General features: G+C 40.8%; 1 protein-coding gene across 6 annotated transcripts in view; it reads right to left on the bottom strand.

The window, feature by feature from the left end:
• Positions 1–16,496, bottom strand: part of RHOT1 (ras homolog family member T1) — a 58,957-nt gene extending 42,461 nt beyond the window's left edge. For 3 of the 6 annotated variants that reach the window (XM_024564654.4, XM_045198909.3, XM_053910504.2), the window contains exons 1-2: positions 16,254–16,493; positions 1,121–1,179 (exon numbers count right to left, since the gene is read on the bottom strand). In XM_024564654.4, the coding sequence (XP_024420422.2) occupies positions 1,121–1,179; positions 16,254–16,329 (135 nt within the window). In that variant the 5' untranslated portion in view covers positions 16,330–16,493. Of the gene's footprint in view, positions 1–1,120; positions 1,180–16,253 lie in introns of all 6 variants that reach the window. The other 3 variants (XM_045198908.3, XM_045198907.3, XM_024564655.4) reach the window with 3 other exon arrangements.
• Between the last annotated feature and the right edge of the window lie 2,089 nt (positions 16,497–18,585).

Here is an 18,585-nt window from a genome sequence, read left to right as displayed (position 1 = left end):
CCCAAAAGGACTATGCTAAAATGATAATTCTAAACTAAGTTAAATTACCATAGAAAACTTTTAGGTATTACATCCTGAGTGATCATAATTAATGTTGCTAATTCCATAAACCACACATGAAAATACACTTCATTTCATGAATTAAGTAGTTAGTTATTTAACCATCTTATTTAAGAGGAAAAAAAAGTAAAAGAAATAATGAATGGTTATATGGCCACTGTTGAAAATACTATCACATCATATTTCTGAATACTGAAATTATACAGATACTCCTACCTAAACAAGTTTTTAAAAAGGGTAAATATAAACTGTGGCACTAATAACACCTGCTATGTGAAGAAAGAAAATTAAAAAAACAAATTTTCATCTCATTTGCTTTGGTCCCATTCCCCACAATATCATCCTGACTTTACCTAAGGCCATAAGCAGCGATCCCTCATCATGGAACTTCCAAACGGTACATAAATCTATTGCCAGTAATATAATAAAGCCACCTTCCCTTCGGTGGCTCTCCCATTAGTAGTCTTACCCCACTGGAGACCCACCATAATCCTCTGAGGTAGGCGAAGACAGAATGAATTAGTTTCTCCATTGGTGAAATGATGGAAGTAGACAATAATGAAGGATTTCAAATGTGTGTCAGAACCCTAGTGGTTCTCTCAAAGATTAGGGGGTGTCAGGTGAAAGGCAAGTGGGGGTCCAGACCTTTCACCCTAACTTCAACTAAAGGAATACTCATCTGTTTTGTTCTGGGCTTATGAGTAACATTTTATTTTAAGAAACAATTTACCCGGAACAAAAAAAAAGGATTATACAGATTAGATAATCTCTAATATCCCTCTCAGCTCCCATTCTGCAGATGAGACAACTAAGGTACAGAGTTGACAAATAGCCAAGGTCAAAAGTAGGAAATGCAAAGGATGGAGGTGAACTTGGATCTAGTGTGATTCTTAAGCCTACATTGTATTTCAGAGATGGCTGGTGTAAAATAATATGAGCCTTTTCAAAGTCACAACTGTTAGAAAGGAAACACATGCAAAATAGGCAAAATTGTTTCATTTTAGCTCAATTTTGATAAATTTAAAACATTTTAAAATAGGAAAGAAATAAAAATGTTTACCTCTTCTGGGAATTCTTCACTGACCAGAGACATAATCAGCGATGTCTTTCCAACTCTAGCTGTGAAAAGAAAAATTACTACTTTAATCAAGTGTTCAGGTTCTACATAAACTCAAATTCAGCAACCACACAGAAAGTCTGCTGTTAGCTACAAATCAGAGCTATCAAAATTACCAAGTTCTAGTATAATAAAGTATCTTTTTCTGCTTAGAAAAATTATACATACTTATTGTTTAACAAGGAATTACCAAAATTCATGATCTAAAAGTAAAGTTCTTCCATAATGTCCCCCATTAACAGGTTAATATACACAGTCTCCTGGATTTTCCTTACATTTAAATTAACATATTATAGTAATTTACCACAGTGGAACCACAGTATTCATTCTATTTGGCAATCTTCCTTTATCACTTAATTATGTATTCGGGTACAGTGTTCCACATCACCATGTAACAATCTCTGGGTTGGGGGGGTAGTTATTATTTAATGGATACAAAGTTTTTTATTTCGGATGATAAAAAAGTTTTAAATCTAGAAATTGGTGATGGTTACATAAAATTGTAAATGTATTTAATGTCACTGAACTGTACACTTACAAATGGTTAAAATGTTAAATATTACGGTTTCTGTATTTTATCACAATTTTTAAAAATAGCAATAAATCCATTTTATATTAACATTTAAAAAGCTTCCTAAATTATTTTTTGATAGTTGTATAAGATTCCATTGTATGCTGTCATAATTAATATCATCTAACAATGAACACTGTTAAAGTTTTCACTTTTATAAAAATGCTACAATGAGTATTTCCAGAGGATAAATTTCTAGAAATGGAACTCAAGTTGGTATGCACAATCTTTTGTTTTTAATAGATATTATTAAATTACCTCCAAAAAAGAATAAACCAATTTACATCCTTACCAATAGAAGGGCAGAGTGCCTACTTCTGTACATCCTTACATTCTTTGTTTCTTAGGGTATCATGTCAAAAGGGTTAGTTAGAGCAAAGAAACTTTCCTGTTACATTTCCTAACCTATCATTTTTCTTATGCACAAGCTAAAAATCTTAATTTTTATTCTGAAATGTGATTTCCATTCCCATCCCTTTCTGATCATATAATTACTACCACAGACATCCAACTGCTTATCAACTAAATCCTTTTGTTATTCTAGAGGAAATCAGTCCACCTGCCTATTAATCTCCGCCATAATAGCAAATTACTGTTTTCAAAAGTAAAGTCTAAACATAAAAGAACTGGAAGATTTTAAAGTTAAGAAAAGTCTCACTCTTTTTTTTAATGACTGAAAGAATGGGTGAACGAAAAAACACAAGTCTCTAGAAAAACAGCGAACAGCTAGAAAGCGCACTGGTCAAAACGTAAAGGGTGTGCTGCGAACAAGTGCGTGCTGCCGGGGGAGCCCCAGACTAGATGGTTTACCAGATGTCTTCTAGCTCTGATTGCCACGGTTCTCTTCAGCTGACTTGTGTGAGAATGCTTGGGCCCTTTCCACGTGGCTGCAAATAAACACTGTCACTGCATTCCCACCACGCCAGTGAAGCTAGAAGCCATCGTCCTGGAACTGCTAGAACCTAGTCATCCATGTCAGCTTATCCAGCTCCCGCTAAATGTGTTCAGATGAAGAACCTGGGGCCCAGAGACAGTGATTTTCTCAAGATCTCACTAAAAGGCTAGTGGCACACCTAAGAGAATAACCCACCTCCTGATGGCTAAGCCAGTGTTCCTTTCTCTTTCTTATGCCAGGCTTTAGACAATATTAACACAAGTTAAAAAACACGGAAAAAGAATGGCGACCTCTGAAGTCAGCGAGCACTGCATACACAAATACTGTTATCCACGAGTTAGTTAGGATAGTCACTGATTCACTGGAGACTAATTCAGCAGCTCTGGCTCGATTTTTAAAAAACTTATTCTGAGAAAATTTCAGACTTAACAGAAAAGCTGCAAAAATAGTACAAAGGAGTTAGGCCTATCCCCTAACCAAATTCCACGTATGTTAACATTTAACCACATCTGCATTATCACGCTCTCTAAATACAAATGCTCTAAAAAAATTTAAACCACTTGAGAGTAAGCGGCAGACGTGATGACCCTTTACCCTTAAGAACCTTAGTATGCGTTTCCTAAAGCCAAGGTCATTCTCCTACATAACCACCGTGCGTTGTCAAGGTTAGGGAACTAACAGCCATACAACACTATTACTTAATCTATACACCTTATCGCATCTCACATCTGTCCCACTATTATCTTTGATAGACAAGAAAAATCAGGGTGTTTTTCCTGTCCAGGATCAAATATTGCATTCGTTCTCTTGTCTCTCTAGTCTCCTTTAATCTGGAAGAGCTCCTCAGTCTTTTTTACCTTTCATGACCTTAATATTTTTAAAAAATACAAGCCATTTAATTTGTAGAATATCCCTTGGATCAGTTTGTATGATGTCAACTCATGAGTGAGTTCAGGGTTTGCATTTTTGGCAAGAATACCACAGGAGTGATAATGCATCCTTCTCAGTGCATCACAGCAGAAGACGGATGATGCCAGTTTTGTCCCATTACTGGTGACGTCGGCTGCCATCACTAGGAGGAGGTGGTGCCTGCCAGGTTCCTCCACTTTAAAGTTACTGTTTTTCCTTTTGTAATTAATAAGTATCTTATGAGAAGTATGTAAATGTCCTGTTTCTCATCAAACTTTTGCCTACTGTCTTTAGCAGCCATCATGACTCTTTCCTAAAATTTTCTATTTCTGTCAAACCTTCTACATTACTTTGCATTCTACTGTAAGAAAAAACTTCCCTTCTGATTCATTTTAGCATGGTCTCATGGATTATTCTACAGTTTATAATCTGTTACTGTCATTACTTGGAGGCTCAAATTGTTGTAATTTTTTTAAAAGATTTTCCTTATTCACTTTTAGAGAAAGGGGAAGGGAGGGAGAAAAAGAGGGAAAGAAACATCAATGTGCGAGAGATACATGGATCAGTTGCTTCTAGCACACCCCCAACTGGGGACCTGGCCTGCAACCCAGACACGTACCCCAACTGGGAATTGAACTGGCAACCTTTCAGTTCGCAGGCCAGTGTTCAATCCACTGAGCCACACCAGCCAGGGCTTAATTTATTTTTAAAATGGTATTTATGCAGGTATAAATCAACAGGTACAATACGATCCCACTTAGTAAAGAAATGTATTTGCAAAGAAAAAATACCGGGGAGGATATACACACCAACAGTGATTATCTCTGAAGTAAATGTGATTGTAACTTTCTTCTTTGTGCTTTTCCATATTTTCCCAACTTTCTAAAACAAACATAATTTTTGCTACTAGAGAAGGGTATTATTTTTAGTCATTTTGGTAGTAAAATCTGGTGTATTCTAAATTTACAGATGGCAACTGAAACTTACTTAAAGGTTTCATGTAAAATGCATGCTTCACCCCTGAGTACCGGTCCCTCTCTACGCCAGGCACTATTCCAGGTGCTGGGGATACCATTCATCAAGGTCTTCCCTGCTTTTTAAACTCTCATGGAGATTATATTCAAATAGACTTACAAATTTTTCACCAATAAAGAACATTCTCTCTACACATCAGGATAAAAAGCAAAAATTCAAAAACTGTAGCCATCTTAATTAATCCTTCCTCTCTACTTAGCATTCACATTCTGTCAGATTTTCCTTTAAATTTTTTAATATTCATTCCTTCTGAGTTCCCACTTTCCCCATGTACTTTTACTAAAACACCTCCCAATTTTCTTCTTTTTAATAGGGTTTTTAAAAATGTGTTATTTATTTTTTAGAGAGAGGGGAAGGGAAGGAGAGAGGCAGAGAAACATCAGTGTTGCCTCCTGCGTGCCCCCCACAGGGGACCTGGCCTGCAACACAGGCATGTGCCCTGACTGGGAATCGAACCAGCAACCCTTTAGTTCGCAGGCTGGTGCTCAATCCACTGAGCCACACCAGCCAGGGCCCAGTTCCTAATTTTCTACCCTCTTCTCCAATCTCTCTTCTCATTAATCTATCAACAATACAAATGCCAATCCATGTTTCTTACATGTTGTTTTCATTTTCTAACTCACCTGATCAAAAGCCTTTCTTGACTCTCAATTCCCTACCACATTAAGGTGAAACTATTCTACAGGCCTTTGAAAATCATACATAATTTAACACAGCTCATCCATTTAAACTCATTTCCCACTATTCCTCAGATGCATGAATTGCTGAAATAAGGCCATACTGCTGTGTTTAAGTACACACAAGCCATGACAAATCCTGTCTCCTCACCTGTATTTTTTTCACCTAAAATACCATTACCTCGTTCCCCTCTACTTTTCCAAGTATTTAACCATCTCTCAAGGACATCTCAAACCCTACCTCATCCCTAAAGACACCCCAGGGCTTCTATATCCCTCCCCTTCTTCCTCTGAACAACTCCTATGCCACATAGCTTATACCAAACTGTTATGAACATAAGGTGCATACTTAACATGTATGAATTTACATTAATACAATATCCACATATTTGAAAACACTTGGATAATGAATTGAATTTTCTTAATTTTATGACTAGGAAAAGGACCTCTATCACATCAACCAGACCGAATGGACTATGTCACCTTGCCCAACACGAGAGTATCGCTATGGCTTCAGCACTGCCGTTTGGGAAATGAGTTCCACCTCCCGGAGACTCTGGAACTATCCCTTTCAGCGCTTTTCTCAAGAGCAACTGAAGAGCTGTGAATTGTAGGTAACTGCTGAGGCAATTTTTAAAAATTCTAAAGTTACTTTGTTCAATCTGTTTTCAATAAAAATTAATTAATGTTGCAATTTCAAATAACATTAAAGGAGGGTGTGATATAATAAAGAATACACCTGGTCTTTATCCCCAGTTTCTGGAATAGAGCTTCAAAATCTCTTAGAATTTCCTAAGTGACAGGAATGTCTTTTGTTAGTCTCTTCCAGCCACACTTGAGTTTTTCCTCCGGCTGTGACTCACTGTGTGGGTAAGGGAGGGCCTGGATTGCTTCAGGATGGAGGCTGGTTGCCAGAAAAGCCAACCACCTGATTACAGTGTTGGAACTTCCAGCCTTACCCCAAAACGTCCAGGGCGGGGGAGGTGCTAGATTGATTTCAATCATGTTGCCAATGATTCAATCAATCGTGCCTACATAATGAGGCCCCACAGAAACACTCTGGACATTAACACTCAGGGGACCTTCCTAGTCCGTGAATACTGATGAGCCAGGAAGGTGGTGCCCTGGGACTCCACAGGAACAAAAGCTTGTGTGCTCAGGACCCTTTCAGACCTTGCCCTGTGGTGCCCTGTATACTTCATCTGGCTGTTCATTTGTGTAATCGTAAGTATAGACCTTTCCCGAGCTCTGTCAGTCATTCTAGTGAATTATCAAACCTGAGCAGCTTATGGGAAGCCCCAAATTTGTAGTCAGCCAGGAATAACTGGGTAGTCTGGGGACCCCACTTTGCAAGATGACGTCTAAAGTAAGGGTAATCTTGTTGAAAACCTTGACTTTTAACTTGTGAAATCTGATGCTAGCACAGGACAATTAATGTTAAAATTGAACTGAATTGTAGGACACCAGTTAGTATCCAAAAGTTGTCAGAATGCAGGGCATAAGGGAGTTTGTATTTATAAAAGGAAGTGATGGCTCAAAAAACTGAGAAGCACTGAAATAGAAATTCTATCCAAGAGCGTGAGTTCCACTCAGACACGTGTGCCATCTACTTGGACCAAGTCTTAAGTGGGGATAATATGGAAAGTGTATTAAATGAGACAGATAAAACTGCCACACAGAGGTATGGGTCAAGTGCTATGTTCAATCACTGTTTTTAAAGAAAGGAAGTGGAGGCAGGAAAGCACAAGAGGAGAAGGGAGTATCTACTTCTCCTAGAAGGCCAGTAACATAGCAGGAAATAAAAAAGCTCTAAAAGAGAAAAGGCATGTGTGTTCTCAAGGCAGTAATGTGCCTGTGTAATACCCAGGCAACCTTCTAGCATGGCACCCATGCTTGCCTAAAGGACTCCCTAGCTGTCCTTCGTTCGTGAAAACCTGACATTTCCTACCAGCTTCTGGGTGTCTCCAGAATGGTTAACGAACAAGTATTTCACTATCACCTACAGGAACCCCACCACCCCCCTGCCGCGCCAAGAGCAGAGAAGATGTCCTTCTTGTTCACTGCCAAATCCCTGGCTCCTCAGAAATGCACTTAGTAAATGGAGCTGTATGGCTCCGTGGTGAAGGGCTCGGATTTGAGATTCTGTGGTTGGCTACTTTTGAGGGAAAGAGAGGGAAATACAATGGGGCGGGGGCTTCACCTTATTAGTTATGTTTTATTTCTTAAGCCAGGTGATGGGCATTTGTTGTATTATTCTTTATACCTTTTAAATAAATATTTCACACACACAAAAAAGAACATCCTTTGGAATCAGCCAGAATTGGACTGAAATCTTAGTTCCAGCACTTACTAGCTGTGTTTCTTCGGGCAAGACATCAAGCCTCAATTTGCTCATCTCAAACACGATGCTGAAAAGCTTCACTGAATTGATTAAGAGAATTAATTAAGATGACAGATGTATAATGCTTAGGACAATTTGTGACACGCATTAAATACACACATGTTGTTGTGACGATGATGAGTTGGAATTAAAGGAATTAAGTGAGCACTGGAATGGGCCAGAAAATGTAGATTTGGGAACCAGTTTGGTCATTAACAGTGTGACCCAGAGTTGTCATTGACACTCTCTGGGCCTCGATTTTCTCATCAGTTTTTTAAAAAAATGGACTACATGGTATAAATGCTTATATTCTATGGTTAGTATAAACCATTCTGTATTACACCTAGAAAACAGCCTATAACAGACGGAAAAGTACACGTTGCATTAGATCACATACCTGAAAGTAGCCTAGAAATAGCAGACTCGTCTCCAAATTGTGTCTGTTACCTGACTAACTGTGCATGGGAAAGTGATTTGGCAGGAATATTCATCTATCTGTAAGAACAAGTGGGACTCGCCAAGCCAATATGGGGTCCAGTAATTTCTAAAACTTGTTGACTTACATGCAGCATTTCATAACTTTTTTCCTTAAATAACTCCTTTCATCATGGCTCTGCTTAGGGACTCAGCAACCCCAAACCTTCAGCTAGCGCAGGTAGTACTCCTCTCAACACCCACAGCGGCCCATCCTAATTCCACACCATTCTGCACAATGGAGGCACAAGTTATGTTATGTAAAATGAGTCCTGCCACTGTCCTCTTTATCCAGCATCCGGAAATCTAGAACTTGGGCCTCCTGTCTATTTTTTCTTCTTGGCAAGCAATGCTGCAGAGCAAGAAGAACACATTTGGAAGAGAGCCCTAACAAGGTTCCTCGCAAAGATGGTGAGTCTGACTGAAGACACATCACACTCAGCAGAGCTGGCTGCCCAACACCAGACAGGAGGATGCTTCTGCTGTGCATTACGATCAAGTCCACAGGGCCCTGTAGTTCACGCCATTCATTTGAGTAAGGAGTATTAACTCCCACGTGGTTGAAACAAACCTTCTAGAAGATCCAATGGCTGTACAATTCCTGCGACCTTTAAACTTCTGGGCCTTCTGGCCTAGAGGTGTCTGTTTTTTCCCTAGCATCTCCAAAACCCCCAAACTTCCAATAGCAGAGATGTTCCCAGAAACTTTTCCATTTCTGAAGAACTCTCCTGGATACCTTATACACCTCTACATTCTTAACCTTTCCTGCTATGTTGGAATGGGAAAAATGAACTAGATACGCAGTAATTCAGATGCTCCTAGGCAATCAAAAGGAAAACAAATCTCACTCTTGCTTGGTCCTTAGGAATTCTGTCTGCCTTAAAACCTTTAAGACCTTGATCCTTCTCATAATCCCCTTTTCAGGACTGCCTGGCTAAAATTTCCTTATACCCCACAACTCCAAGGCCCTCACCAGTTTCCGAAGAAAGCCACCCCACTTTTAACAGTTCACGATGTTAAACAAAATGATCAAAATTAAGTCAAGCACCAACATCAAAAGGACTACTAGTTTCCAAGAAAGTTAGGGCTTGTTCTCCTTTATCAGACTCACTGAGAATCCCTTAGCAAAATTCAGGCCTTCAATGGGTGTTCTGTGATACCTTCAAGTCCCGGCCTTTACCATAACCCTCACAATTCTTCCACTTCTTTCTTGTGAAAACTCATTACAACAACCTTTTCCTGGCCATAGTCCCTTTCTGCTTTTTCCATGGACCCCCTTCATCCCCACCGGTATTTTCAGAAGGGAAAGACCAACTTTCTCGGGGAATTGAAATTTCTTCTCAGCTCAGCTCATCAAGGCAGTTCCGGCTGCCCATACACAGCGGGCTCCTGCCGAAGTACAAACCTGCTACCAGGTCTATCCCAGCAGGGCAGGCGTCGGAGCCGGGAAGGGAAAGCCTCCGCAGCACAGGAGGTACCGCGAGGACCACAACTGTGGAAGGGCTTTCCTTGTGCTCCATTGTACAGACACCCAAGACAGTGCGAACGAGAGTGGGGCTGTTTGGATTCAAATTATTTATATGAATACCACCTTTTAGAGTGTAAATTTATTTTTCCATTCATATCTTGCCTCATTAATTAGAGAATATGAGGAGGCTTACACTCACTACAATAAAACAGTTCCATCTAGTTTCGGAGGTAATTGCATAATAAAAGACCTTTTAAAAATCAACATAAATCTTTTCAACATAAAAATCCAAGAGCAATTTCCTTTTTTAAAAACAAGTTCAAAATTAGAGCAAGAGAGGCAGAGTACAGTGAATCGGGGAGAAAATGAGCATGTTTTCGTCAGTATGGCTTCGGGTTTCCTTTTGGAAGAACAGTGAGCTGACAGGTAATTTAACTAATAAAGGACCACAGAAATGGAGGGCGGGAGGTGGTGATGGCTGAGGTGGGAAGAAAATGGAGACAACTGTATTTGAACAACAATAAAAAAATTAAAAATAAATAAATAAATAATATTTTAAAAATAAAATAAAGTACCACACAGATGTGATTTAGTTAAGAAATGCCTAAGTGAAACTAATCTAGGGCTTTTTGCTTCTCTTATACCTACCTAACCTAACCTTGAGTGAGACCACCAAAATATAATAATAATAGTAATAACAACAACGATAATAATAAAAAGCAGGTTTAAAATTAAAATAGGCCAGCCACTTTTAAGCTAATTTTGGTTGAGAACTGAATGAGTGCCTTGAAGATAAGCAAAACATTTTAGAATTTTAAAATTCTGTATTTTAAAATGTTTTAAATTTTAAAAAATATTTATATAAGCCTATAATCAAAAAGTTCCCTTAAAAATAGCAGATGAGCATAAACACTACATATTTTTAACTGATAAGAAAGTTAAAATTATTTTCATAAGGGAACAAAGTCCATGCTCTTCTCTAATTACTGTACCAGTGAAATTTCACATTTACTATAAAATATAGTATAGATATTTTATCTAATACTGTTTTGTAATAAATAATTTAATTTAAAATTGTATACAAAAAGTATACAGTATTTAATATAAATATTAATATGAAAAACAAAAATATTATTCTTTCTTAGCCAGCCATCCGATCTCCATTTCCTCTACTTTGCCTGAGAAATAGTGCAGTAACCTATGAGAAAAGAAGCAGGAGGCGACGATCATTCCCCAGGACGGAAGGCCTCCTGATTCAGTTCAGCACGACATGCCACAGTTCTGCCTGAGCCTCCATGCTTCTAAGTAGGTCACCCATGGGAAACATAATTCATCACTATAGAACAAATTATCTAGATGTAGCCAGGCTAAAAACTTCTTTGTCTTTCACCACATCTTTTGAAACATCTAGTTCTAAATGGCAGCAAATTCCTAATATTCATAAAGTGGAAATAACATTTTCTGGTTCCCATTACCGCCCTACCAGCCATATTGGCTGTTATTCTTTATAACAAACACCGCGCTTCAACGGGGCCTACTCCGCATTTTCATTTGCTTCTTATTAAGCAGACTTGTTGGCTCTTCCTAAGTTATTGAATTAGAAATACACAGGGAGGAGGAGGGTGACCATGGAATTATATCTTTAAATGGAAAACTTTAGCATTTGGAGAAATGGCTGAGCATTGTTCCAAAGGAAAATTTTATTGACCATATTCAGATGAAGTCCTGCAGAAGAACTAGGACTGTGGTTTATCCCTCTCCTTCACACCAGATCCACGCCACTGCCCCACTGGTGCCAGAGGAGCAAAAAAGAGATGAGCAAAAAAAAAAAAAAAAAAAAACAATGAGAAAGGATGCATCCTTGGTGGGAAAAATCACCCAGGTACTAAACACAGTATAACTGAAATTGAGCTGCTTAATCTTGAAATGGAAAAGACCAGAATGGAAAGCTATATGGCTTTCAAAGGGCCATAGAAAGTTATTTTCTAAAATAACTACTAGTAGCTCTGGCCGGGCAACTCAGTTGGTTACAGCATCATCACGGTACACCAAGGTTGTGGGTTCAATACCCAGTAAGGGCAAATGCAAGTAAGTATCAATCAGTGAATGCATAAATAAGTGGAACAACAAATAGATGTTTCTCTCTCTCCTTTCCTGCCTCTCTAAAATCAATAAAAATAAGTGTTTACAAAGAAAAGAAAAAAAAACTACTAGCTTATTCCTAAAGTCTCTCTCTGCCTCTTATCCCTAGCTTATTCCTGAAGAATCTCTCCCCAACCCCTTCAAATCTAAGATGATTTCTGGTGTTTCAAAGAGAAGTTGACCTCTTTTTGGCAAGGACTATAATTCCTGGCAGCCAAGACATGGAATAGACATGACACTGTCATTGTAAGTCACTGGTCTGCTTCATTGCCAGAACACAGGAATCTCCCAGAGAAAATAAAGCTAAGGACATAGAGCAAGAGACAGGATGAGTGCTACCCCTTCAAATTCTAACAATAACCACATCAGACTGGGTTTAACAAAGGAGAATGATCAAATTTTTCTGACTGGAGAGTGGTTTGAAAAACAAGGAAAGTCTAAAAAAAAAACTGAACTGGCTTGAACTTGGTCATTCTTTCAGCAACTATTTGCCTACTTTGTGCCAAGGCTACTCTAGGCACTGGGGCTATCGCAACAGACAAGGCAAATCCCCTTTCCTCCTTCAGCTTACTTTCTAGCCCAAAGAACAAAACAACAACAACAACAGCAGCCAAGTGCACAAATATGCAGAAGACTCGTGGTGATGCCTGGGTCAGGGCCTTCCTGCAAAGAAAGCAGTGAAGGAGAGAGTAATATAAGAATAAAGCAAGGGCCAGATTTTGAAAGACTTTGTATGCCTCCACGGAGAAGCCAAAGAACGTATATGCATGACCCACGGACATGAACTAAGTGGGGGAATTGCTGAAGCAAATGGGGGGTACCAGGCAGAGGAGGGCAAAGGGAGAAAAATTGGGACAACTGTAATAGCATAGTCAATAAAATATATGTATTTTTTAAAGTTTGGACTTTATTCTAAGTGAAAGCACACATCACCGACGGATTTTAAAAATGGGTAACAGCCCTGGCTGGTGTGGTTCTGTGGACTGAATGCCAGCCTGCGAACGAAAAGGTCACCAGTTCGATTCCCAGTCAGGGCACATGCCTGGGTGTCAGGCCAGGTCCCCAGTTGGGGGCAATGAGAAGCAACCAATTTATGTTCCTCTCACATATCCATGTTTCTCCCTCACCTCTTTCTCTCCCTTCCCCTTCCTCTAAAAATAAATAAATAAAGTCTTTACAAAATATGGGTAACAAGATCTGAGATACTTTTTAAAGATGACGCTGACTACTACATGGAGAAAGAACAAAATTAGAAGCAGGGAGACCAGTTAAGGAGATATTACAAAAGCCTAGGTCACCTTGAACTGGTTTGGCAAAGGTTCCGGTTGATAAACTAATCGGGTAAGAGCTACCAGACACATTTAAAAGGAGGATAACAGTTCCACTTGTTGAATCTAACCAGTAGGAAACAAACTATATCTCAATTTAATTTAAAAATAACACCTCACTAAACTAAAACTATCTTATAAGCTTTTAATGTCGGTAATAAGGCTCGTGCTAATTTTATTGTAACATGGACATTTGTTAAGCATTCTAATGCAAATCTGGTTAAATACAAATTTTGGCCAACGAATTTGACCACAAAAACCTACAACCGGAAGAACTGAGTTTGGTGTGGTAGCATTTTTAAAGATTGTTAAAATTTTATTTTGGCCCTGGCTGGTGTGGCTCAGTGGATTGAGCACGGGGTGCAAACCAAAGGGTAGCTGGTTCAATTCCCAGTCAGGGCACATGCCTGGGTTGCAGACCAGGTCCCCAGTAGGGGGTATTCGAGAAGCAACCACACACTGATATTCCTCTCCCTTTCTTTCTCCCTCCCTTCCCCTCTCTCTAAAAATAAATAAATAAAATCTTTTAAAACAATACACTTTCAAAAAATTTTATTTTGTTTAAGGATAGTAATTTCTTTTGGCCTGCAAGGTATTCAATATGCTCAATAATTAAGATGAAGTGAAGATGATATTTAAAACACGCTGGCTTTCTCTGCAAATAAACGCCTTAAAATTTACAGACAGCCTAACTTCTCTGATTTAATCACTAAATAAATATCGAGCAATTAGTTAACAGTAAAGCCTGGATGGGTCAGAATCCAGATTCTGGGTGGGCCAAAAAAAGGCCCATTTCACCTTCAGAGGACAGTGTAAGTTTAGCAACAGAATGTTGAAACCATTCACAACTATTTTGGGCTTTGATGAATGAAGCTGCTGTCTCTGGTTCAGGGATAGACACTAACAGCAATAAAATGTGCTGAAGTGATAGAGAAGAAATAGGGTTTACAACAACACCAGAGATGGGGTCCCTCTTCCTTTGTTTTTTTCCCATTCCCCTTAGTTAACATCTTAAAACTACAACTGAATTACTACTTTTTCCTAAAGAACTGGTTTTCCGACAAATCTGTGTTAGCAGACCAGCATTATTTAAAATAGCCTTGGTCACGCTTACAGTTACCTAGCATTTAAAAATGCTACAGTTAGGCTAACAGCTGTCAAATATTTACATTGAATCCCAAAAACTAACGCTTCAAACATTTCCCCCCCTAGTGCCATGCATTAACATAACTAATTACAACAATTACAATGACATCTTTCAGATAAGTATAACTCTTTCTGGTATTTTTAAACATAAGAAGAGACTGCATACATGGTAGCTGGCCTAAAGTTTCTGGTACCACCCTTTCTAAGAAAACTGTCCTCCTCAAAACCTAAGGCTTTCTCTGGTGTCAAGTTTCTCCCTCCGATCAAAAACTCTTGCATGGAAACTTTTATCAATTCTCATTTGTTTTCATTTCTGAAGAACACAGCCTGTAATTTTTCTAACAAATGTTTAATTCTTTTATGTATTTCTAAATAAATAATACTATTAACATTTTAACTTAAATGACCTAGGGCTGACAATATATCTTATACATGTATAGCATTTTTATTAGGTGTTTTACAGACAAAAAGATTGTATGCAATTGCCTCCTATATTTAAAACTCATGAAACGTTGCATTTTATAATTTCAAAAATTAACATTAAAAATTACTAAACTGGGGGGAGGGGGTGTAAGGGGACTAAATGGTAATGGAAACATATATATAACGAAGATTTTATATATAAAAAAGTTACTAAACTATAAAACCATTTTATGATACAGTTAAAGACCAGTTTTTAAATCAGATCATCTACTCCCTTTTCCTACCCTGCTTTTCCAAATGCATCCGTATGAATCATGTTAAACTACACCTTCCTGAACTTTGTCAAGGAAGTCCATGCAAAATACAGATTAAGATAGTTATAAATAAAGACTAAAATTCACAACTGCAAATCAAAAAGCAAACTGGCTAAGTTTACTTCTACTCCCGATTCCAAAGGAAGACTGCTCCAAACAGCAGGTGAACAGAGATTTCAACGCCTGTCAAACAACACCACGGGAGGGTAAGTATGCATTAGCTTTCTTCCTTGGGAGTGGATCGCAGTAACCCTGAGGGGCGACTCCAGAATGGGACGGGGTATAGAATAGAATGTTCAAAACAGCAATGGCAGAGTACTAACTAATGTATTTGAAAACAAACAACCCCGTCCTGCCAGCGCACGTTCTTATTTTAGTCCTACCAGTGGACTCATGTAACTTGCACAGTGATACCAAGAAGTCGTTCTGTCCCCAAGGCAGCGAACAGAAGGCATTTCTCCTTTATTATATCTTGAAAAGGTGAAATCTCTAAGGGGTCTCGTGGGTATGCGTGTATGTTGGGTCTCATGTGTGCCTGTTAGTTATTTGTAAGTTAATCATCAAGGAGCTATGAAATAACGCTTAAAAAGACGGGGGAAAGTAGGTTTTAGGGTAACAATAATGCTCTCACTTGAAGGACCCTTCCCAGATAATTATTCATTCATTCAGTACTTTTATAACTTGAAGTTGAGAGTGAATTAATGAGGAATTATCGAGTGTACCAGGAGTTACTCCAATGCAAAGTACAAGTATCACTAAACACGTTGCATATCTTCCTGCCAATGCTTAGAAGACAGCGCACAAAAAAAAAAAAAAAAAAAGGAAAAGAAAAGGCAGAAACCTGACCTTGCCCACAAGTCCACAGTCCTGCACCCCTCCCCCTAGCTTTCCCGGGCGCCGGTTCACGCCATCCCATTGGTTACTGTGCCCGTTCCGGCACCTGCCTTTGCAGCGACAAGGGAATCTCCACGGAGGGCGAGAGGGTCTGAAAGGAGGCGGCCTCACAGACGCTGAGGCCCAGGAGGAAAGGATTTGAAGAGGGAAAGAGGGAGAGGACCTTAGAAAGGATGATGCCGGGCGGGCAGAGACTAAGGAGGACACGGCCTGGGAGGCCGACTGGGGGACAGGAGAGGGAGGCATTAGGAGGGCCCAGGTGAGGTAGGAGGCTGACGGCCGCCTGCAGAGTTAAGGGGCTTGGCGCACTGGGGGCGCGGATGGAGGACAGTGGGGCGAAGGGGAAGGGGAGGCCCGGGGCAGCAGGGGCGCCCGGCAGGGGCCGCGGTGGCCGCCGCCAGCGCCGGTGCGCGGACTCACGTTCTCCCACCAGCAGGATCCGCACGTCTTTCTTCATGTCGGCGGCTCGTCGGGGCCGGGCTCGGCCCGCAAGCATGGAGTGGACTCCTCTGGCCGGGAGCGCCCACCCCAAGGCAGCGCTCTCCCCGCGCGGCCGGCACAGCCTGCCAGCCGCCGCGCCCGAGCCTCCGCCACCGGGGCCGCTGCACCGCCTACTCCGCTGCAAACCCACTCGGAGCCGGGACAGAGCCAGCTCCGCCTCCTCCGGCTCCGCGGGCGGCGGCGGCGGCGGGGTCGACGGGGCGCCGCGAGGGACAAGGGCTTGCAGAACACCAGCGCCCTTCCGACTTAGGCAGCGCCCCTGCCGTCAGGCTCGCGCAGCGCAGAGCCCAGAGCCTCCCCTCCCCGCCTCTGGGCACAGCTGCTAGCGTGACGTTTGGAGATGAGAATTTGAAATCTCGGAGTCCTGTTCCAGGATGGATGCAAATAAGATGGATGGAAATGTGAAACTCAGGAGGCTTGATGACATGGGTTTTCAGGGAAAAGTATTCCTCCAAATTTTAGTACTATAAAATGTTTGAGTTGGAATGACCCTTACAAAGCGCCTACCTATTCAAATCCCATTACAACGTAGGTGAGAAAAGCGAAGCCTACAGTGGTACTAAAGTCCAAAGGCCGTACAGTTTAGGTTGGAGCCCTGGCTCTGTCATTCCCAGTGCGTGACTCTGGGCAAGTCGCATCACCTCTGTGTGCCTCAGTTTCCTCTCCACCAAATGGAGTCTTTAATCTCTTCCTAGCCTTCTACCTCAGGAAGTTCCTTGGAGGATCCCGTGTAATAATGTATGTGAAAAGCTTTTACTTAAAAAAAAATCACACAAGTATCAAATCACAAAAGACAAAGGCCTTTTACAGTGGGGCAAACTCTTCAGGGCCTTGTTCACTCCAAGCAATATTTTATAGAGAATCTGGACTCCAGGAGCTTTGTATTGGCATTGCCAGCGGATGACAACCTTAATTATGTGGGGCTTCCCCACGAGTGTGAGAAGAAGCAGGCCTTAGTGGTGTTATATATGTGTGCTGGGCAAAGACTTTGGCATGCAGAAATGTCTGGAAGGCCAGGGACTAGAAAAAAAGAGTTTATTTGGACTGAGCATTGCAGAGATAGTATTGTGAACTCCTTTGTAAATAAAACTCAAGGGCTGCAGAAAGGAAACAGCAAGCACTTACAGCAGGCAACGGCCAATGGCTTGGTACATACAGAGGCCAACACGCACTAGAGTGGGAGGGGGTGTCCAACATGCCAGGGTGCGCCTCCCAGGTAACGTGAGTTTCTTTTACAGCCCCTCTCCATCTGCTGATATTTCTGAACCTGTAACCTCCTGTCTTTCTTTGAGCTTTATGTCTTTCTCATATGATAACAGACATCCATCAGGGGTCACTATGAAATTTTCCTGGAGACAGTGTGGCTCCATGATTCAGAACAAGGACTCTGGGTTCGGCCTGCCTAGGTCTGAAGAAGCTCAGCTTTGTCGATTACTAGCGCTGTATCGTCAGTCAAATTGCTTAACTTCTCTGTAGCCTCAGCTGCCAAATAAGAATAATACCTCATGAAATTGTTACAAAGATTAAATAAGTTAATGTGATAGGAAAACATATAATAGGAAAGAGTGCCTGGTGCGTGGTCAGTGATTACATAAATGTTGGGTAAATATAATGTGAGGGAAGAGATTTCTACACACCTCTGAGCCTAAGAATAGAGCCACATGATGACACACACTGCAGCAAAACATAAGCCCGGAATGGAGTCACTGGCAGTGGGATTTACTGTTGGGATATTACAGACTGATTTCTGTATATCTAGTCCATTGGATAAAGCTAAGAGGACAGATTGGTATCTAAAAGGCCCTGATGGAATTTTCCTCTAGGATGCTGCTAGGAAAGGGCTCCGTCATCGCCAGGCAGGCTTCAATGCCTCCTCAACTACGCAGGGGATGCAGGGAGGTCTGAACAAAGTACTTCTGCCAGGAGATAAGAGCATCTGTCCTTTATGCCTGTCAAAGGAAGAGCTTGCAACACAGCCACTCTCTGAGTCTCAGCCCAGTGGAACACCCAGGGCCAGTGGGCAGGCCAGCTGGGTTGAAGATACATGTATATTAAATGACTGACATTGGGAGGAACAAGAGTCTGGCCTCTGATTGGTGAGTTAGACACAGTCCTGGGAAGGAGGCCAAATTAGACTTGGGTTGGCATCAGTCCCACGTGCCAGATCCATCTATCTTTGGTCTCTCAAGTTAAACCGAAAGCAACATCCATCATCTGCCCATTCTTCACTTTTGTCCTCCAGTTCTTCCAG

The sequence above is a fragment of the Desmodus rotundus genome, chromosome 9, assembly GCF_022682495.2.
Source record: "Desmodus rotundus isolate HL8 chromosome 9, HLdesRot8A.1, whole genome shotgun sequence".
NCBI lineage: Eukaryota > Metazoa > Chordata > Mammalia > Chiroptera > Phyllostomidae > Desmodus > Desmodus rotundus.
The sequence above is the reverse complement of the archived record's forward strand: the minus strand, read 5'-3'. Positions and strand labels throughout refer to the sequence as shown.